The sequence below is a fragment of the Fringilla coelebs genome (assembly GCF_963513975.1).
Source record: "Fringilla coelebs genome assembly, chromosome: 3".
NCBI classification, from domain to species: Eukaryota; Metazoa; Chordata; class Aves; order Passeriformes; family Fringillidae; genus Fringilla; species Fringilla coelebs.
The window spans coordinates 14,591,477-14,614,738 of record NC_140030.1 but is presented as its reverse complement, the minus strand read 5'-3'; the positions used below and the strand labels follow the sequence as shown (position 1 = coordinate 14,614,738).

General features: G+C 37.2%; 1 protein-coding gene across 2 annotated transcripts in view; it reads left to right on the top strand.

Annotated features, from left to right (window-relative positions):
• The window catches only part of LPIN1 (lipin 1), a 58,701-nt gene extending 35,755 nt beyond the window's left edge, over positions 1 to 22,946 (top strand). For both annotated transcript variants that reach the window (XM_084203505.1, XM_084203506.1), the window contains exons 11-20: positions 1,858 to 1,927; positions 4,728 to 4,820; positions 6,142 to 6,215; positions 8,165 to 8,309; positions 10,969 to 11,117; positions 12,754 to 12,840; positions 14,221 to 14,373; positions 16,183 to 16,297; positions 18,437 to 18,540; positions 19,389 to 22,946. In XM_084203505.1, coding sequence (XP_084059631.1) covers positions 1,858 to 1,927; positions 4,728 to 4,820; positions 6,142 to 6,215; positions 8,165 to 8,309; positions 10,969 to 11,117; positions 12,754 to 12,840; positions 14,221 to 14,373; positions 16,183 to 16,297; positions 18,437 to 18,540; positions 19,389 to 19,548 — 1,150 coding nt within the window. In that variant the 3' untranslated portion in view covers positions 19,549 to 22,946. The remainder of the gene's footprint in view (positions 1 to 1,857; positions 1,928 to 4,727; positions 4,821 to 6,141; positions 6,216 to 8,164; positions 8,310 to 10,968; positions 11,118 to 12,753; positions 12,841 to 14,220; positions 14,374 to 16,182; positions 16,298 to 18,436; positions 18,541 to 19,388) is intronic.
• The last annotated feature ends 316 nt before the right edge of the window (positions 22,947 to 23,262 follow it).

The window sequence follows — 23,262 nt, the reverse complement described above, 5'->3', positions numbered from 1 at the left end:
AGACATTATTTTGTATGTTTGTATTGCGGGCAGCAGGGCAGTGCTGTGGTCTAAGCCAGATACAGCTTTTTGGGAGGTTCTTTAACTTGAGAGTTCCTTGCACCTTGCAAACAGAGGAGAGATCATGGCTTAATGCTGCTCTTAGAGAGGTTTGGCTACCCTAGGTCACAGACATGGCTCATGCAAGGCTGATGTACCAGGTGATAGTTTATATTGTGGATGCTGCAGCCTCATACCTGACCTCAGCTCTCTGTGGTCTGAGGTGAGGCACTTAACTGCTTCTCTCACACTGTTCTCTGAATCCGTTGGCAGTATTTATCTGCCTGCTGAATGTATTGGGAAGAGAGGAGACCTTAGTGAGGCTCTTAAATGTCATATTCTCTCAGTGTCATGTGACCTTCATCTTCCCTAGACAATGGATGCTGTAATTGTCTTACTGTCTGCAACAAGGGTTGAGCCATGTTCAGCGTATAATATGCAAGAGCTTGACATCCTACAGACTACAGCCCCTTAGTTTTATGTGGTTCTTTGATGGAAAAACAGTGAATAAAGCTTGCAAAAATGTGGCTTATGCTGTGATAAAAAGGAATATAATAAGGACTGTATCTGGATGGATGCAGCCAGAGGGTTGTGGTCAACAGCTCTGTCCAGGTGGAAGCTGGTGTCCCTGAGGGCTCTGTGCTGGGGACTTGTGCTCTTCAATATCTTTGTCAGTGACACAGACAGTGGGACCAAGTGCACCCTCAGCACATTTGCAGATGACACAAAGCTGAGTGGTGCAGTGGAATCAACAGAAGGAAGTGGTACTATCCAGAGTGACCTGGACAAACTTGAGGAAAGGGCCCACAAGAAACTCATGAAATTCAAGAAGTTAAAATGCAAAGTGCTCCAGCTGGTTTGGAGCAATCCCTGATATGAGTACAGGCTGGGAGATAACTCATTGAGAACAGCTCTGTACAGAAGAACTTGGGGGTTCTGGTGAATGAAAATCTGGACATGGGCCAAGAGTGTGTGTTTGCAGCCCAGAAAGACACACATATCCTGGGCTGCATCCAAAGCAGCAGGGGCAGGTCGAGGGAGAGGATTCTGCCCCTCTGCTCTGGTGAGACCCTGCCTGCAGTGCTGCATCCAGCCTTGGGGTCTCTGGCTCAGAACGGACGTGGACCTGTTGGAGCAAGTTCAGGGGAGGGACGTAAAGGTGATCAGAGGCTGGAGTGCCTCTCCTGTGAGGACAGGCTGAGAGAGTTGGGGTTCAGCCTGGAAAAGAGAAGGCTGTGGGGAGACTTCACTGCAGCTTTTTAGTACTTAAAGGGGACTTAGAAGAGGGAGAGCAACTTTTTATATGGTAATAGTGATAAGATACTGGGGAACAGTTTTAGATGGAAAATTCTTTATTACTGTAAGGATGGTGAGTTACTGAAACAGGTTGTCCAGGGAAGTGTGGATGTCCCTGGAAGTGCTTAAAGCCAGATTGAATGGGGCCCTGAGCAGCCTGATCTAGGGGAAGTTGTCCCTGCCCAAGGCAGGTGAGTTGGAATTAGATGATCTTTAATCATCTAATAATCTAATCATCTTCAACCCTTCCAACTCAACCATTCAGTGATTCTATGACTTGAGTAATGTGCTACAAACACCCTTTCTGCTCAAGGCCTAGCTTCTCTTGCATACCCTGAAAAATCTATGTGGTAAATACCTGTGAGCATACTGTGGAATAAGATGGGTCTGTTATTACTAGTGCAGGTCAGAGTTTGATCTGTGCTTCATGGCTTTAACCTGCCAGGTGGTGAATACCAGGTGGATTGTGAACTGGGGCTTTGGGATTACAACATGCTGTAATTGTCTCCCTTGCATGCCCAGGTACTACAACTGGACAACAGCTGGTCCCCTTCTGCTGGCAATGCAGGCATTCCAGAAACCTTTGCCAAAGGTGAGATTGAACATGAAGGCTGGTAAGAGGAGTTCTAAAATGGTGCCACTGATCAAAGGAGAGAAATGGGTTGTTGTACAAGAGAATCTGTACATCAGTAAAATCTCCTCACGTATAACCATTCATTTATCTTATGTTATGGCCTAAATAAGGACTAAGTTTGGTCTGTGAATAGTGTTTGTTTGCTAGGCTAAAGTTATTACAGCTATTTTCAAGTAGGAAAACTTCTTTTTTTATTTAATTAATACGGATTTTAAACATAAATTACATTGACCCATGTTAATATTTGCTGTAGCTGCATACTTGGTGTTTGCTTTCTCTTTTGTATGTATACTGCATATATTATGAAATAAATATAAATAAGCTCAGTGAATAAGGTTTAAATACTAGATGAGGAAGGCCTGCAGCTTGCTAACTTTTTGTTTCTCAGTTGGTTGTTCATAACCCAGGTAGGTAGTGCCAGATAGCTCTATGACTGTGTGACAACAGTGTGTGTTGGCTTATATAAATGTGCTGAAGGGGTTAGTTCAATGCCATAAGACCTGGTGCCACATAGGTGCTCGTGACAGAAATACTGTAAATGTATATAAAGAAGTAGTATCACCACTATCCCTATTTTGTGTCCTGGTTAGACATGGATTTAATAAATTTTTGAACCTAAAATTTCCTCCTGCCATTTGCAGCATTTCACATATCTTTGGGATTGTTCTGTGTGAATTCAAATGCTATATCTCTGTTGTGATCCCTGTGGACTAAACATTTCTCTGAAGTCCAGAATACTCTCTGCCAGTGTTTCTTTCTTAGTGCCACGTTACCTCTATGTGCAGTCATGTGCAGCGGGATGCTACCATCCCAGTATCAAATAAATTTAGCCTAAAAATCCCAAATATCTGGTAAACATTGCTTGAATTTCAAAGATGTCACAGAGCCAGATGTTTTGTGCATTACTGCAAATGTTCTGGTAATCATCAAAGGTGGGATTCATCCCATGGAACTCAAATGCCCACAGAAGGTACATAATTATCTTACTCTGTATTTGTTGGGTGCTCACACAGTGTGATTCAGCACCTTGATAGGTGCCTCTTGGGTCTTCATTGGCAATAAAAATAATGTAAGGTAACTACATTTTAAATTAAACACTTCAAAGCCTGAGCCAGATGTCTTGGGTTTTGCCTAGGATGTGTAAATGGAAAGAAGTTCTATAAAATATTTTTCCATAATGTTACAGCAGATGGCAATTCTTTCAACAGCTTTATACTTATGTCATTATTCATATAGGTTATCAGTCAAGAAAAGTCTTCTGTGTGTGTAATTCAACGTGCTTAGGTTTTTTTAATGGTTAATTTATATTCTGAATGCTGATAACTTTCTCAAGAGTGTAGTTTTAATTTAGTGGAGAAGCCAGTATTTATAGTTTGAACAATCTGTATGTTTGAAAAGGTTTGCTTGTTTTACTGTACCTCTGAAACTAAAATGACTCGTGTTACCAGTCATCCTACTGGTTTCCTTCATGACTTGTTACTTAAGGTTTCGATTTGATGTAGTAATGAGGTTAAGGAATTGAAATACTAAGAAACTTTAATAATAAACAGTTTATTGAGTGTTTGAAAATGGATGTTTTTGCAAAAAAAAATTTACTGATATTCTGTAAAATACACTTATATGCACATCTAATTGTAAGCATGTGAATTCCCCCACTAAAAGTCTATAGGATATCTGCTTGAAGTCATTGACGTGTTTGAGAATCTCCTTAAATTGTTGCTGCTGTTCTCAATTGTGGTGCTCCATTCTCCATAGCTCCATCTGCTCCCTGTTTTCTTATTTTGTTTGAAAAACTCCACTTTGTTTTTCTGTCATTTCTTTTTTTCTAATATGCTTTAGATAACATAGTGAAGAAAATCTATGAAAAAACTGAGAAAAGGGATCCATTGTGACGCACATTATCTGAACACAGTCTCCTCTTAATTGCTAAGAGTTCTTAGTTTTTAAATTTTTTTAAAAAAATCATTAATCAACATTGCAGTTTTCTTTTAGTGACCTTAATTGCAGTGGAAGCTGTCATCTCAGAAATAGTGTCCGTGCTGTTCTAGGGTGTAACAAACCCTGTGGCCACTTTTCCCTTAGTATTTTCCCATTCATCTGTTGCTTCTCTCTGAGTGAAAGAATTTAGCTCCCTGTGTTACAATGCATAAAGCTCCAGTCATTATGGATTGAAAGAACTTTTCTACTGGTGTCTAGTATGTAGAACCAATGTAAAGTAGAAAAAAGGTTTATAAAAGAAACTATTCTAACATTTTTAGTCAAGTTCATAGCATGATAATTAAAAAACTCATAAACTCATAAAAGCTAGTAACTTATTTACTTTTTTGCTGAGCTGGTGATTGAATTCAAACTTTGTAAATAACTCTTGCATGTCAGTTTGTTACTGTTTTGCATGATGCCTCCTTTAGAAAGTGATTTTTTTTTTTAATGTATAATTTGTACTAAATAACTTAGAAATAGCAGGTTCTCCATTCTAGACATTATACTAACATCTCTTTATGCTTTTTTTCTTCTTTGATTTGATTTCTTTTTCATTTTCCTTTTAAAAATACCATAAGTATTCATGCTTAAGTTACTTCAGAGCAGCTCTGGATACCATTAGATTTTGCTTTAGTAGAATTTATGGTCCACAGACAGTATGTTTACTTTTATTCTATTTATTATCAGTTAAAATTGTGTGTTTGGCACTTTTTCATTTACATATGTCAGGTTGTCCTTTATTTTGGGCCTTTTTTATGTTACCATCCATTTATCACAGGCAACTGTGGAATCTATAATGAGGGACAAGATGCCAAAGAAAGGTGGAAGATGGTGGTTTTCATGGCGAGGGAGGAACAGCACTATTAAAGAGGTAAGTTCAAGAAGCAAGCAGAGTTTCCTTCTGTTTGCAGTGGGAGGGCTGGGTATCTGCATTCTCATCCCTTAGAACTTCACTTCAGAGGGTAGCTTGGTGCTCAAGTTTGACTGAGGGTGTGCACATTAAACATGGTCTGAGCTTTGGTTTGTTTTGTCTTCAGAAAGCTTTGGATCAGACCCTACCTGAAACATTTGCCTGAAGAGTTTTGGTTTATTTTCATTAGACAGATCTGAGGGAGTCGTATCTAATGTATTAAATCTCTGTTTGGAAACCTAGCATCAGAGTTGTGCAACTAATTTAAAGTTTTCACTCAGATTACCTAGCTCTCAGCATCTTTCTTTTGATGGTTGAAGAGCAGACATATTTATGAGTAGAGTGAGCTGCAAAACTCAGCAGAACCTAAGATGGAAAACTGACCATATATATTGGTTTGAAAGTCTTTTTGAGTTTCTTTTCTGAGCATCAGAAGTATGTGATAACAATCTTAGTCATGGATGAACATTGGAAAACTGAAAAATCCAAAGCTTTATATGAAATATTGTTGGCTAGTAAAACTTCTTCATATTAGTTTATGTTACTGAAGCATTAGTACTTGAGGGGAGAAAATTACTTTTAATACAACTTTATGGTTGTGCCTCTGTCAAGAACTTCTTTAACCTTGCATGAGATAACCATTGTACTGATCTGTGGGTATGGGTTTCAGAGCATGAGATTTTAGTTTTATAGTTGTTTGAAGTTTTCAGGATTTTCTCTGGAAGTATTTGATTATCTCTTGCACTGTGGTGACTTTAAATCAAACTATGTAAAGCAGAACTATTCACTATTTAAAAATATTGTGGAATGATTCGGTAGTGTTCAGCATCTACTCAAGATAAAAGCACCTAAGAAAGTTTTACTGGATTTAAGATTTAAATGATTCTCTAAAAGGTAATTTGTGGGTGTTTTTTCCTTCTCCTAAGTCATGCTTTGCTTTCTCAGGTGAAATCTAGCTATTTGAGGTGTATGAACTGAGTAGCTATGGAGTTGATCCCAGAACTTCAGCAGTACTAGATGTTAAACCTGGCTTTTCTCTACTTCTTTCCTGCAAAACTAAATCTTAATTATTGCTCTGAGTTTTATAGTTGCAGATTTTAGTTCTTTGTACTGCCTTTATTCTGTAAGGGTTTTATTTTGCCTACGAACAAAGGAGACAAAGATACTGTTGATTTTTACCAAGTCTGTACAAAGCAGAGTTTGATTTTCAAATACTTTTCTAAAAACGTCTACTTTCTGCTCAACAGGAGATGCACAGCAACTCATACTTCTATTTTTACAGGAAACAAAGCCAGAGCAAGGTATGAGTGAGAGTGGACTTACAGAAGAATCTTCACAGATGAGCAGGGCAAACAGGTACCCCCAAAATCATCTGTACCTGAAACAAGCAAGAGTGATCATTTAAATACTAAAGCAAGTTACCTCAGCTATTCAAACAAAGAAATACTGTGTCAGTGAAATACTTCAAATTTGTTATTCATTGCACCACAGAAGTGCAAGTAGGAGGCCCCTGCTGGCATTTCTGTGGTTTGGCTGGCTGCTCTGGGACTCACATTCCAACCCCTTGGAAACACACTCTAATTGGAGCAGCTCCCCAAAGCTACATGTATTTCTCTAGAGTTTTTAAGGGAACATCATAGATGAACCCAAGCTGTTGTCAGTTGCTTAAATTTTTTTATTTATTTAGATTTATGGTCTGACAAATTAATTAATTTCTTCATATTTTGGAAAGTTAAGGGACTTTCCAGAGTGTTTTTCACAGGCAATAATCATGGTTTTCTGTTACTTCTTTCCAGGATTGCAGAAATCTCTTTCTTCTTGTGCCACTAACAAATCACACTGTACAGGTGGAATCTCACCTTGGAGGGTTCCATGGCATGAGTTTTAGCTTGCTTTAGAGGGATGAGTTAGCCCGGGACAGCTCTCCTACCTTGTCCCTTTTCTATGCATGTACATCTTAATGTAAAGACATCTTGTTTGTGCTGGCTGCAGTTACAGCTGAAAAGGACCAGATTCAAATATGCTTTATGCTCATTAAGTGAGGTTCAGGGGTTGCCCTTCTGAAACAAAAAGCTCTCATTCTTTCTGGTGGTCAGCAGTTGCAGTCCAGGCAGATGTGCTGGAAGGAGTATTCCTCATTCTGTAGGAGATGAGCTGTTGTCTCTATTGCATCTCTGAGATTGAGAACCACAGTTAATTGGAAAGGCTGATTTTCCTTTCAAGGATGACAAGTGACATATAGGTCTGTTTCTTACATGGTTGTTTAAAAATAAAGTTTAAAGTGGGATTAAGAGTTCAAGCAGACGAGATTCTGAAATTGGTGTTCTTTGTTTAATTTTAACTGGCCTTAGAAATCTCTCATTAAAAAATTATTGTTTGCAAGCAAAATATGACGAGTGGGATGTTGAGTAAAGCTTTTGAGATCACATGTCACAAAGGATAAGATAGGCTTTTAAATGTTGCTAGTCATGACATGCAGTACCTTGATATTGTGTCAAGACTACCAAACATACCTCCAGGTGTGATTGAAATAAAAGGCCAAATACTGATTGTTTTAAAGATCAGATTTGTAGGATATGAAAGAATTTTAACTTTCACCTGCAGTGATTAGTTTTTTTTTTGCTGTAGGAAAACATTCTTTCTGAGGAAGAAACCCTTAAGAAGTTTCTAAAAAATTGTTGTAGGAGAACAAAAGTAATTATTCCAGTGTGTGTTTAAACAGAAGACTCTGAGGGAGCTCAGGTTTTATGACTTTTCATCATTGTATTCTGAACAGGGTAATCCTGCAAGTCCCAGAAATGAATAATCCTATTATCTGAAGCTGCTCATTGAAAGAACAGGAGGAGTTATTTTGTATAAAAAAACTCCCATAACCTGCATTTTTTTTTAAATTAATTTTTAAATTCTTTGGGGGAGGAGAGAAGAGGGACCAAGAAAGAGGCACTTGTTATGCTGGCTTTCTTCTTTTGAGAACAGAGGATTTTTTTTTTTAGTATCTAATGAGTATTATTTTTTATCAATTTATCAAGTTAATTTCATTAATTTATATTAATTGAATTTAAGTAATGAAAGCTGTTATAGCCATTCACTTGCCTGTAACAATCCAAGTTTGAATAATGACGAATGTATGAATGAAAGTACTTCATTGATATATTAAAACTCATGATATGAATGACCTCCTGTGTGTACTTGGTAGCAGAGAATCAATGACTTATTTGTTGACTCACTGTTAATGCATTTTTAATGGCTACTGAGATGCATTTACGGGCATGGTAACATCATTTTCTGTGTGTGCAATGTTCCAGAATAAAAGATGAATCCTCTTCAAGTGATGAAGACCCTAGAGCTGCCAAACAAAACCTTGGGTCATTGCAAACCAACTCCAGTCATCTCTCATTATTGTCTGGAATCAGTTACAAGAAATCACTCCGACTCACTTCTGACCAACTTGTGAGTTAATTTTACATCCTTGTCTTGAAATGACATTTCTAATACAACATAAATCTTTACTGTTTCAGGCTTCAAAGCTTAATTAGCTCTTACATCTTGCATTTAATTCTCTCTCATTTTATTTTGTAAAAAAGCCTTTTCACATGAATGTTGTTCCTTGCAGCAAGTACTGGGGGTTGGAGGTGGGATCTCATTTAGATAAATATCAAATTCCAAAGTGTGATTTATCACCTGAGTAAGTGTATTGGAGCCACATCCTTCCTTGTAGTATGTGAAATGTGTATATGTTAACAGGCCTCTCTTCTTTCTCCTTCCTCTCCTTTCCTTTTCTCTCTTTTGTAGGCAGATAGTCATATTTTGCATAAATACAGTTTTCTGTTAGTAACTTCTGAAAGAGCTGCTTGTGAATTTATAATGAGGCCAAGCTATTGATTTCTTTGGAGCTTATTAATTTCTTTCAAGCCAATTCTCTTCCTCTGTGACAGAGGTGTTTTGGCTAATGATGACAAAAACTGTTGCGGTTTTGTGTTCTGTACATTTCAATTTTATCTGGAAAAATGGGCTACTATAGGGAAATACTTCTTGTCATCTTAGGTACAGATAATTAATTTTCTGAAGGAAACCCATGAGGTGTATACAGCATTTAACAGCCCATCACTCATTGCCTGGATTATTTGTAAGAAATGCAGTTTTTCCCAAGAGACAGATGAGATATGTTGGTTATTTTCTGTTGGAAAGAGAGAGCAGGGGTTACACAAATAAAGTGGGACTTCACAGTTTCAGAAACCTTGCAGAAATTAGCTGAAGTTAAAACTGCTCTTAAACTGGTTTCTTGATGAAACAGTGGATGAGATTAATCAGTTACCCATGAGTTCTGTATTCTCACCTCCTTTTCACTTTTTAACAAATTAAAAAGTTGGAATGAAAGATAATGAAGGAAAAGACATACTAAGAGTATGAAATTCCTTCAGGTCTTGGGAAAATGAACTGCTAGGTTCTCAAACAGAATCAAATCAGTAGCCTCTTGTCCCACATGTCACTAAGTGGCACAGGAGACAGTGAAGTGCAGCAAAGTGGGAGAGGTAAGGATAGTTTGTGTAGGCTGAAGGGTAATAGTTCATGTGGTGTGAGAGGTCTGTTATTGTACAGAAGAGATAAAATACTGTAGAATACAAATCTCCCTAGAAAAGGTCTTAATTACAGTTTATGGAACTTTTTGTTACTCATATTTCTCTCTGTGTATGTATCTGTCTTGCAGAGGGGGAAATGCCCATAGATGGTCCCCATTCCATCATTTGTTACTGTTTATGTGAATTTGGGGATTTTTTTTTATTTTAAATTTACCTGATTGTGAAACGGAGTTTTTTTTGTTTATTTGTTTTGTTCTGTTCTATAAATCAATGCCTAATACACACCACACAGGGTGAGCCTTGGCTGTTCTTTTTTAGAATACCTCTACTGAAAGCAATAAATTTCAGTGTGGCCAAATTGGGTTTACTGGTTGGATGCCAGGTGCCCAGCCAAGCCACTCTGTCACTCCCCTTCTCAGTGGGACAGGGGAGAGAACATAAGGTGGATAAACAAAGAGAAAAACAAGTATATTCTCTATTTCCCACCAGTGAGGGATGCTCAGCTGCTTTCCAGAAAGCAGGGCTTCAGCTCTGGGAGGCAAACATTGTAAAATAACAAATGCCTCCAGTTTCTCCTCCTTTTCTTTATATCTAAGCTGATGTCGTATGGTGTGGAATACCCCTTTGGTTAATTTGGATTATCTGGCCTGGTTGTGTCCCCTCCCAGGATCCTGCCCATCCCCAGCCCCTTGATGGGGGAGGAATGTTGGAGAGACAGCGCTGGTGCTGTGCCAGTGCTGCTCAGCAGACCCCAAAACACCAAAACACCTTTCCAGCTGCCAGTGCAAAGCGCAGCACTGTGAGGGTGGCTGTGGGGAAATGAGCTCCAGCTCAGCCAGACCTATTACAATTTCCACTCCATTCCATACCATTTGTATCACACTCACATTCCACATAATTGATATCTCTTGTAACTGTTCCATTGTATTTATTTCTCATTCTAGAAAACCCTCCTTACCCACAGATTGAACTTAACTTCATTCTTAAACCATCTCTATACCAAACATACATTTTATTAACTACTATCATATCCTTTAATAGATACATACTACTTTCCCATTCCATGGGCTTCCTCCACCCTTCCAGATCCATGACTTGGGCTCCATTGCATCAGGATGGGTGGTCAGGACAGGAGAGCAGCATCCCTGATTGTTGGCACCGACACCGGTCCAGCTCGGGTCATCTTTGCATTTCCCTCACTCCTTGCAAAATTCATTCTTCATCAGTTCGTGTCATTGCTGTTACTTTGCTTCCTGTAGCATGCAGTTTACACCACAGATTATTTTCCCCCCCAAGGTTAAATCTTCCTGAGGCACTTACTGGTTCTCCTTATCCTTCTGAATTACCCTCCAAGTATACCCTGGTCTTTGGGCAAAAACAATCCCGCGAATGGGTTTGACTTTATGGGAGGAGAAATCCACACCAGCTTCCCCAGCCAAATACACCAAGGCAAGCTCATGTGCAGCTTTTACATTGTGTCCATTTCACATGCTTAGTTTGTTGATCACCTTGCTGATAATGTCTTGCAGAAAAGCTTAAAGCTCAAGAATGGCCCCAACGATGTGACCTTTAGTGTTACAACCCAGTATCAAGGCACTTGCCGCTGTGAAGGCACCATTTACCTCTGGAATTGGGATGATAAAGTTGTTATTTCTGATATTGATGGAACAATCACACGGTGAGTTCATGAACAGGGAGAAACTTTATATACAGGGATTTTCCTCTTCAGTTTAAAGGAAAATATAATTAACAAGGAGTGTTAATCATAGAATCTTCATATACAAGTGTTTTGGGATGGTTTGTTTCTTGGTTTTGGGGTTTTTTTCTGTTTTAATTTTTTTTTTTAAATTTTTAAATTTTGCTCTCAAACAACACAATAATCTTTAGTTGAATTCTTAATTTAATGGACACATGCCATATGTACCCATTATTTGTTACCTGTTGTTGTTTCATTATAATATTTGAAGACCTTCTGCAAAATCCTGACCTTTTTGTTGCATCACACTCATGAACTAGGCAGTAATTAAAAGGAGTAATTAAATATGAAGGAGTTTTTAAAAAGAAGAAACATGTGAATTTTGTTTTAAATGGCACTCCTGGGGCATTCCAGTGTTAGGCATTATTACTTAGAAGACTAGACTCCAAAATCAATGTCAGAACTAGAATCTGATGGAAAGTTTCAGATTAGTACTTTGGGTAAAACTCATAATTTTGGAGTGACCAAAAGGATTTACTGACTTGCTGGTTTCTATTTATTTATTGTATTTAACACTAGGGAAAACAGTTGTGTGTGTAACAGGGAAAGCATGAAATAAAAATACAAGCATTATCTTTTGTAGTGAGATGTTTAATTTGTTTTGAAATTAATTTATTTCAAAATCAAGCTTAGCTATATCTAATTAGGAAAAAAAAACAAGGAAAAATAATTTTCAAGAGCAGTCTGAGGGAAATTAAAATACTTGATTTAAACTGAAATTCTTTCTTGTGATTTATCCATTGTATGTCAAATTTCTCATTTGGTGCCAATGTAAATTAACATCTCTCCCCACTTTGCTTTCTTAAGCTTCAATAAAGCGAGTGGGATCTATTCTCTCTGCTATTGATCTGCCCAGAGTTATTGAATCACTTCACCTTACAATGCCAGTGCAAATCCATCCTAAGCCACTGCCCAATATTTCTTCCTCTAAGATGCCAGTTATTCAGGGTGTGGACTTCTTGCTGTGGATCTGTACAGTACTTTGTCAAGCAAGATGCTCATTTGCACTATTTGTTATTACAGTGTAAATATTCTTCTATCATATAAAGCCAGAAGTACATTGAAGCCGGAATGAATATTTCAAAATAGTTTACACCTGACCAACTCCTGGCTTAATATGTAGAAGTTAGTTTGAAGTCAGCTAAAATGTGACTTACCTCATACTTTAAATTTCCCATAAATGTCCATTATGGGTAGGTTTGGTTTGTTTAGAAAACATTTAATGTAAACCTCAAAAATTATGTTTAGCATTGGTGGCCTCCTAGAGGTCTGAGTGATGTTTGTGTGCTGTGACTTCTCTATTACCTTTTGGGGCACAAGCTTATCCATCTTGGGGCACAGGAGTAATTTAAGCAACATGGCCAAGGATGATCATGTCAGTCTATCTAAAAAAAAAGGGAAATAAACGAATTCTTTTCTGATGACAATCAGTCCCTTACAGAATACCTTCTTTTCATTTGCAGCTTCCAAGCAAGTTACTGGGATTTGTATTAGACTTGACTGTTATCATAAGTATGGGGTTTTTTCAGCTCAGTTATATTGTTTTTCCTTTATTCAGGTCAGATACTTTAGGTCATATTTTGCCAACTCTTGGCAAAGACTGGACGCACCAAGGGATTGCAAAGTTGTACCATAAAGTGAGCCAGTGAGTATTCAGAAAATCTGTTTATGTGTCTGTGGCTTGTGTTTATTCATTTGTGTGTAAAAATTTAAATTTCTCTAGGCTTCTCATAACCTATAAGGGTGACAATTTCATCAGTTTCTTCTTGCTTTAGTGATGCTTACACAGTGTAAATGTCACCTGCATGATATGTAGAACAAAACTTGCTTGTTATAATAAAAGCAAAAGCCCCTTATCTGTGAGTTTTTCTTTTACTGCAAGAATGTCAGCTTTTCTTATATATTTAAATTACCATGAATGCGTGAAGAGCCTCTGGTACACATCACAACTCTCCTCTTAGTTAATCTGATTTGTTCTGTGTACTAGAGTTATGCTAAGGTTCGTTTATTGCTTTTTGTTTTACATGGATGATGAATTATAAATTATGGATATTGGAACCTAAATTATGCCAGAGACACTTCTCTGCATGTTAGACAAATGTGTTCACAGAAAATACAGGAGAGTCTGGGAATTCACATGCTGAGTTTTATGTATAACCTCTGCATTACATTTGGTGGAAATGTTAATTAATTTTTTTAATTGCAGTTGTTATTTCTGTGCCTACCAGCATTATCAATTGTTAGGGCTTTGATGATCATAAACATAGGGGAAAAAATAGATTTGAGTCAAGTTGGTTTTCAAATTACTGAGTTAATTATGTCGTGGCTATATTACAACTGAACATCATATAAATGCTTCATAGTTAGATCTAATGACCATGCGTGTACTGATTACAGTATTTCTTTATTTTATGAAAATTAATTTTTTAATAGGAATTGGAAAGTAAGCTGCTGTTAAGTTGAGCTAATATCAGATAGGATTCTGTTCTAACATGAACAGAATCAAAGGCAACCTGTGACTTACGTCAAAACTTTTATTTTAGTGTCAAGTTAAAGATTACTTCTCATACTGTGTTTTGAAACTCAAGTTGTTCCAGCTTGAGAAAATATGTTATTGCTGGACATCTTTTTTTGCAGAGGCTGGAGAGACAGGAATGCAACACTGTTAATACAACAAAGGCCAATATACCATTGTCTGCTTCATTCCAGATGTTTTCCTCTTTGCAGAGTCTTTCCAGTTAATTCTAAGGACAATGGTTCTACCACACAGGGAGGCAGGATAACCATAAGGAGTCATAAGTCCCAAGAGGAGCAGAGATAAATGAGCCCTCTTTAGGTGTAATCACTAAATGCAGCAGGGCTAGATGGGTTTTAATTACCCAGTTTTCTGGCATATATGTTTTTACTTCTTTTAAATTAAGTCTGGGTTAAACATACTATTTAACAGCCATGACCCTCAAAATTATTACTACCTAAACACCTGCTTTATTTTTACAGTAGTTTCTTCTTTTATGTCTGCTCACAGAAATGGATATAAATTTTTGTATTGCTCAGCACGAGCTATTGGAATGGCAGGCATGACCAGAGGATACTTGCACTGGGTCAATGAAAGAGGAACTGTGCTCCCTCAGGGGCCAGTTTTGCTGAGTCCCAGCAGCCTATTCTCAGCTCTTCACAGGTAATGCAATTTTGCTTTTACAAAGAAGGAAGCTAAGGTTGGTGGAGGCTGAATTATGAGCTTTTTTAAGTGGGAGAGCTTGAAATAATTAATAATTATTTTTTTTTACATATTGGAGCAAAATTTAATGAAGAAGAAATTTTGTTAGACCAAAATTCAGTAGTTACTCAATATCTGGTTTATATCTTAGATATTAAGGCACAGCTGTGTTCACTGTTTAGCAGTAGGTACTGGTTGGTGACTTCATGTGTTTAACATTGTGTGTTCATATTTAGCTATGGAAGAAATGTGGACACTTTCATAGCAATCATTCTTGCTTTTACCCGTAAGATGTTCCAGTTGGCATAAGTATATTTTTGTGGAAGGTTATTTCTTGATGGGTTTTGAAGAAATTCATATGAAAATGAAATGAACTTTTTATATGCCTGACTGCACTGTGGGATTCTGTGAGGACAGGGTTATCTTTCCTAGCTGTTGAACTGTGGTGACTGAATAACAGCACAGATTATGAATATTGTACTTCTGCCTAATTCAGCAAAGCATGTCAAGTGATTACTGAAAATATTTTAAGCTGTTAAAAGCTGCTGTGACAAGATATATTTCATTAGAATGTTTAATGGAAGGTTGTTCAGATGTTCTCCTGATTGAGTGACATGCTACAGGCTGTCTCACCAGTCACATTCTAAATATAAGAAACCATGGAGGTATTAGAGTGCACTTCTCAGACTGATTAAGTAATAAATGCAGTGAAAGGTAGTTACTGTTATCTTATGCTCCTTGTATCTAGAAATATCTTTAAAATGATACTCCTTTTGCTATCTTGTCTAGACTAAGGAATGCCCATCTTTCAGTGTACACTGTTCTAGCTGCTGAGGTGTGTGGGCAATAAATGACTTCACTGTTTTATCTGTAAATTTAATCCTTGTAGGTTTGAGATCGGGTGTATGTGAGACTGAGGAAAGGTGGTTTTATTATCTTTTGCACATTCTCAGGCATTGATTTGCTGTTGGATCTGCTGTTCCAAAGGGCTGCTTTACTCCCATGAAGCTTCTGTACTATTCACATCTTCCTTGACATTTGTGTTGGTACTAGGATCTTGGATTCTGAACTTCTTAAGTGTTTTTGTGTCATGCTGGCATCCTCCTATGTTATGGGAACTCCAGACTCTGCCACCTGTTCAGTCCTCTTGCCAAGAGAAGCTTTGTGAAAGGGCTTTTGCCCAGAGATGAGATAACTCCTGTGTTCATTAATGAATTCTCTATTCTGCAAGAAGCAGCTGAAGAGAAATAGAAGATTCCTTTATTCCTTGATATTTGCTAATTAGCAGTGGTGGAGAACCTGACTGGAATTCTGTCTTAACAGGCTGGGCTGCTTCTAGCACATATGGTGATTGCAGTCCTTTTAAAAATAAAATTAAAAAAAAACCACCATAAACAGTGAGGGCTAATATAATCTGTGAATCATTCTGCAGTTCTCAGGAGGCAGCTTACTTGGTGAGGGTTTATGTCTCATAATGATTGATTTAGCAGCTACTCCCTGAAATCCACTATCTTTGCTCAGTAGCCATCATTGTAATGTAGGCTTCAGTAGAAGTTACCTTGTTTCAGAGGATTTATTTACTGTGCCCATTATGTAAGCTTGGGAATACTGTTTTGTCTTCATGGGCAATCTGACTTCTAAGGTTTATTGGAGAAGAGTGGATGCTATGCAGTAGTATCTAGCCAGGTGAAAATGTTGATTAAAGAAGATAAAATGGATTGTGGTGTATTTCACGTGTACTTATTCAGCTTCCCTTTTTTATCTTTTCAGGGAGGTCATAGAAAAGAAGCCAGAAAAATTTAAAGTTCAGTGTTTGACAGACATCAAGAATTTGTTTTATCCTAACACAGAGCCCTTTTATGCTGCTTTTGGAAACAGACCTGCTGTAAGTAATAGCTAAATTAATTTCTATTGCAGAGAACAGAAGCATTGCTGTTATTTCATGGTTTTTGTTGTATTAGAACCTAGAAGCTTTAAATGAGAATTAGACACATTTTATTAGGCCCTGTACAAAAGAAAGTATTAAGGTTCTTCCTCAAAAATACCATGATGTAGGATTCAGAAATGGAAGAGCAGCAAAGTAACTAGGTTATATCTGCATAAATTAGCAGTTAAGCTTGTGTAGAAACAGTGATCTCATTTTAATCCACACACATACAGTGTCAGTGAGGTAACTGTGGGCAGACAGAAAATATTCCAGATTAATATTGGTGGGATTTACACTCCTCTGAGTACACTCAAAAGACCTTGAATGTCCCATTGAAGTCAAAAGGTTCTGCTTTCTATGGAAAGTGATATGAAAGTGATTTCTGTGTCTATTGTGATATATTGGACACAGAAAAGGAAAGGCAGATCTGTCACCTGTTGGAGGACTGGATATTTGGGCTGTAGAAGGCTTTTGCCCTGGACCAAAGAATGGTGTTCTGCATCTAGAAAAGGAAACAGTCTCATGGGCTTGGGCTGAGGGGGGACCCTTTTCTTTAAAAGCATTATGTCAGAGCTTACAGAGGTCCCCACTACCCCATTGCTGTATTGAATTGTTATATTATAGGCAGCTTAGTTTCCATTATTAAGGCACATTTAAACATATGATTATAAAATAACATTTTAAAAACTTCTGTGATGTTGTATTATGGATAATAACTACCTCTAGTTCCATTCTTTTTGAACCTCAGGTAAACATTCATTAAAATAATGATTTTATTTCAATAATATTTCAAGTAAAACAGTAAGTTACTGTTTCTAAAGTAATTACTGACTGATGGCTCACTCCCATGTTTGCTGCCAGAGTGCAGTCTTCAGGTGTGCAATGTGCCATGGGTTTTGTATAGCTCAGGATCACAGCTTTCTCAGTTTTCTACTCTGGATTTTCTGTTGTTCTTCTGTTTTGATTTTTTTTGGAAGTTGTTTCTCTGTTGTTGTTGTTTTGTTATGTTTTTGGTTTGGATTGTTTTTTCCAAGAACAAACTCAAGGAAATTTCTGTACACATGGGTGTTACAGGTGTAGACAGTGTGTGGACTGCCATGATGCTGAATTCTTGAAATAACTGCTCTTCACTTTTGTTCAGTTACTTAATTTTTTTGAACCGTCTTTACAATATAGAAATAATAATAAACTTTGTGGTTTCATTAATGTTCCAGTTTTTCACCATCTTGGCTTTTAAAACCATGATTTATATTAGCAGAATGGAATTGGTTTTGCTCTGATCTTCTGGGAGATATTTTCAACTTTGATTTTGTCAAGCTTTTCTTCAGAGCAGATCAAAACTTATTTGTTTTCCTTAACAATCTGAATTTCGTAGAAGATATTCTTAATTCTGACTTCTAATTGTACTTCCCATAGTTGTATCTGCATTACCTGCTGTGGCTCACTGCTGCTGTTTTGGCATATATTTCTTGCTTTCCCTTCTTTTCCCCTTGTTCTGACGTGGAGTATGCCATATGAATATGCCACAAATCTGAACTCAGAGCTAAGTGATGGCTTTAGTATAGACATATTTGTTATGAATTTTGTTATTATTTTTAAGAACAAAAAGTCCTTAAAAAATAGGATTTTTTAATCCTATTTTTGTCCTTAAAAAATAATTCCTGTTTTATGTGTCAGTTACATTTCGACCTCTGTACGCTGTTGTAACATACTCAGTACAATGCACACAGGACATTAAATATTATCTGAAAGAAAACTGAGGGTGCTAATGTGCTCTTACACCAAATGTCATTAGTTCTTTACTGAATGTTATTATTGTGTCAAGGGAAGTTACTGAAAAAAATGAACATGATTTTGATTAACAGTTTGAACTGAAGTGGCAAACTTCTTATCTAGCAGGAAATTGACTGTTTCAAGAACATTTCATTAGATTGACCTCATTTGTAACATAACAGAGAATTTCAGGCACACAATGACTAGGTAAATTTAGTACCGGTTTTGTGTAAACATGTTCTTTTGTGTAATATATTACAGCAAGATTACACATGATTTTGCAAAGGCAGAATCATGATTTTTCTTCTTTTATATTCTTTTTAGGATGTTTATTCATACAAACAAGTGGGGGTTTCTTTAAACAGGATATTTACAGTTAACCCCAAAGGAGAACTTATACAAGAGCATGCAAAGACAAACATCTCATCGTAAGTAATCTCTTATCCCCTAACACTTTATGGACTAAATTAATTTGCTGTAATTTATGGCTCAAGTTGCCCAAAGATCCATTCAATTTTAGTTATTAAAGATTCTTTAGAATACTTCAAACAAAACAAAAAAGATTTCAAATAAAATACAGACTTTCCACTTCCCTTCAGTTAAACTGGCACAAAGAAATTTTTTGTATTTAGTATTATAAACTCCATCTACTTTAATCATGTAAAAGATTTAAAAGTAGATGATTTAGTCTGCACAAAAATGAAACTCACTAGTTTGCTGATGCCGTCTGCCTTTTCCTGGCCTTTTCAAAATTTCCTTTTCCTGGATCTCCTATCTAGAAGAGCCAGAAAACAAAATCTGAAGAGACGGTCAAGTGCTTCCAGAAAGATCTTAGGCACTGGTAATCCCTAACACTGGAATGGCTTTTAGCAATGTTAAGTGTTGGTGTCCTTAATTGAAGGGCAGCCATGTGTGTATAAAATATGAATAATCAGTTGAGCGGGGAACTGCTTGAGCCAAGCTGGACAGAAATGGAGAAGCAGAATGTGGTGCTTGAATATTTTAGCAGATGATCTGGGTGTAAAATGGCATCTGTTTCTCACTAGGTAAGTATCATGTGTTAGAAAGAACAGATTAGAATGAATTTCTTATCCTAATTGTGAATCCTTTCTGGAAGCTGGGCACCAAAATTAAATTTAGTTTTATTCCTTTGAGGAGGGTGACTTGTCCACTTTGTCTGTTTGTAAATGTAGTCATGCCTTAGTGGTTGGGGATGTTTAAATGTTCAAAATAAGATGATCTGAAATGGTTCAGCATTCTTTTTTTTTTTTTCCAGCTATGTCAGACTCTGTGAAGTGGTAGATCACATTTTCCCTTTGCTGAAAAGAAGTCATTCTTCAGATTTCCCTTGTTCTGACACCTACAGCCAGTTCACCTACTGGAGAGAACCTCTGCCACCATTTGAAACTCAGGATGTACATCCAGCCTCATCTTAACTCCATCTCCAAATTGTTGGTCTCACCTCAAAGAATGGGTTGGCTTGTGTTGAAAGGACACCACTTGGCTTTTGCTGTTGACAGTTCAGTTGGAATCTGTGAAGTTGTGAGCATTGTATTCTTCTGTTGTGAGCAAACTTAGGAATGCTTTTTCATACTTAGTTAGGTCTCCAGACAAGAGGAGTCTTGTTAGGAATAGGGGTTGCTTTTCTAGGTCCTCTCCCAGCTCCTCAAATTTTGCCATGCACTTTCATTATATAAGGTCAATTAAAAGTGCAGTGATGTTGGGGTTGCAGGTAAACATGCCATAAGGTTGTAAAGTGATTCCACATCTGTTCTGCATCACTGAAGCCATCTTCCATCCTGTCCGAACTCCTTGCCAGTAAGGGAGCTGAAGGTGCTCACCATTCCTGACATTGTCTGGTGACACAGACAGGGATTGCAATCTATATATCAAAATCCTCTCTGAAGGAGCAAATGATTCTTTCTCTCTCCTTGCTTGACCAACAACTGTTTATTTAAGAGTTAATTACTGGTCTAGATCCTCAGCAGATGTAAATCAGTGTAGCTGTCAAAACCAATTGAGTTGTGTTTGATTTATTCCAGCCTGTTTTGACGTGGGACATTTCTGAGGAAATAAATTATATGTATTCTAAATTGAAAGTAAATGAAATAGGATGGCCAGATTCTTCCAGTCTTTCTCAGTTTGAGAGCTGTCATACTTCAGGAGTAGCTTTTTGGATCAAGGTAAGCGTTCCAGTGGAAGATACAGGGCACTGTGGATAGTGCCCACCTTACTGAAGTGGGTGATTTTCAGTAAACACATCTTTCCAACACACAGTGTGCTGAGGTTGAAGATTTTTTACTGAGCCAAAAATAGTAAGGATTTTATCAAAATGGAATAGTTTTGTTTAAAATATTATTTTTGTTAAAATGTGAATTTTGATGCTGGTGAATGATGCATCTCAGGTTTTTACTGTATGGATTTTTTTGCTTTGTTTTGTATCATAACGAATGGATACTTTTAGTGCAATTTACTCTCCTTTAAGATAATGAAATCTCCTCTTTTTTTTTTTCCCCATATTTATCCAGACACAAGCTGTAGATATTGCTTTTGACAGCCTTAAGACTGAACTGTGTGCACTAAAAGCAATACTATGGATCAGTTGATAATATTTTCCAAATGGTCTGCCTTTACACAATGTGGTACTTATATTGGACTCCAAGTGCCCACATGCCAAATGATTTCAAATGTGTTGTAGATAGGAAAGAAATTTTTTTTCCTTTTGGAATATACTGAAAAGTCTAATTGTTCTTTGAAATGCTGAAAGTGGCATCATGGGCTTCTATGACTACAGTCTACTTCAGTATGACTACACTGGTGGTTCACAGGCTGTGGTCTCTGCCAGCTTGTGATCTGAGGCTATGGTAAATGTTTTGCAGCTGCTTTGTAGTGTTTTCACTTAAGAGTTTAATAACAGGAAGGCAGAGTGGTCCAGGAGAAATATTAAGATGTGATTATGGTTGTTTATCACCCAGAAATTTGGAAATGTATCTGTATCACATTTCTTTTGTAACAAATTCTGGTTTTGCATGTCAAGAGTGATAGCAGTGTAGATAGGATGGTAACTCTCTGGTAGGGGTTTTCTAAGTTTTACTACTGAAGACTTTATCTGGGATCTTAGTGGGCCAATTTGTGATTTCTCTGTGCCTTCAATAGTAATGAGAACAAGTGCAATGCTTTACATAGCTGCAGTGTGCAGTGGAGAGCCCTCCGTAAGTCTTCCTTTGACATGAATGTTGCTGCTTCAGGAAGGGTAAATATCTGCTTTGGACATATCAGAATTAGACACAAAGAGGAAGAAATGTGTGTTTGACATTTGTTTGACAAGTGTTTGACAACCCAGAACTGATTGTGTTTTCTTGAAAGTTTAAAGAAAATGCAAATATCTTTTTACTTCAAGGTGTAAGAAATATGGGGTGGATTTTCTGAAAGACAATCAGCGAGGATTGCAGATTGCCAAACTGAGATGGTTGCATCTCTAAATATAGCCACACTTTCCTTTAATTATCTATTAATACTTGTCACTAATGATTGAATAAATGGACAGATGTTAAATTCTAGTTAAATTCAGTTTTGGTAAAGGCCTATTTCAGGCCATTTATTATGTAAAATATATAAAATAAAACTAACCCTTCTCTTTGGTGAGAGGCTGTCAGTTTTGTGCTTTTTAGCCTTAACAGTAGTTAAAATCTATTTTCCCAAGATGGTACACGCAGCAACTTCCACCAAAAAAGATGGTTCCTGAAAGTTCTCCACAATTAAAGCCTGTGATATATTTATTTATAACTTAATAAATAGTCAATCCAGGGTTGTTTCTTGCCTTTAGTATTTAAAACCAAATGATAATGTGAATGAAGAACTGTTTTAATTGTCAGATTGTGGCCACAGTGCAGTGCTGGTACAGGTAACCCTGAGGTGCTGCAGAATAAGTCCCAGAGTTTTTCAAGGTTTGGTTGAACAGGGTTATGGCTGACTTGTTCTAGTGTTGGTATCTATCTGCTTTAAGGCTGAAGTTGGACTGCATGACCTCCAGGGGTCCCTTCTGACCAACTTTTCTGTGATTCTGTGACATTCAGCGCTTCGCTTCTGAGTTGCTGCATCCCCCTTTGTATCTGAAATTGAAATATAGCTGAACATTGTCAGGAATGTGTGTTGCTGTAACTTTTATCAAATTTACTGACAGAAAAGACACATGAAAATCAAGGTTTTGACCTGCTAGAAACATCACCATACTTTTCCAGAAAATATAAGACATTTTGATTTGGTAGCTGAATAATTTTAGCATAATATTTAAACTGCTTTGTTAATTCATGTGGCAGAAAAAGATATGGTTTAAAAAATTGCTACTCTTTCTGTGAAAGAAAAAAAATCAACCTTGCTTGCAGTGTAATGCTGGTTTTTGTTACAGAAGGAATATGTTAACATAAGTATGAAGACACTTTAAATCACAGTATATTCTATTCATACAATACACAGAAACTAGACTATTCAGCAGTGAGGAGTGACTAATGTTTATTTTCTTGATGCTGATGACCACACCACTCTAGCTGGGTCATGGGAGGGAAAGAATGTTGTACTTGTGACATTAGTTATGCTGAAGATGAAACGTTACTGCTGTAATTTGAGGAAGGAGGAGTAAGAGATATTGAGTATTTTTTATTTGTAGATATGGTTTGTTATTATTTGAAAGCCTATTTATATACAGTGTTTACTCTGTATATGTATGTGCTACTGCAGTGATGAAAATAGTTTTAACACTTCATTTTGATCAGCTGAATGCAACAAGAGTAGAAATATATATTGTAATAAAGGCAAAAATAAATTTTTTTCCTGACTTTCCTATTTTTCTGTATTCTTTGATAATGGCAGAGTTGTTTTGCAGAACTTCTGAACCTGTAAAGCATGGCTTTTGTATCTCCAGTCTCCACTGCCTGTTTCTTACTGGGGCTATCCAATGTAACTTATATTATTTTTGCTGTTCAGCTGCAGTGTTTTACCCAGAGCCTTTTAAATCTGAAAGAGTTTATTGAGGGAGATGGGGCCAGAATCTGGGCTCTGTCTGTTCCGGGACATGGGAACAGCACCTTGGAGCCAAGAGCAACCAGACGGGAACTGGAGCAAATTGGAGCAGTCAGGAATCCTACCCCAGC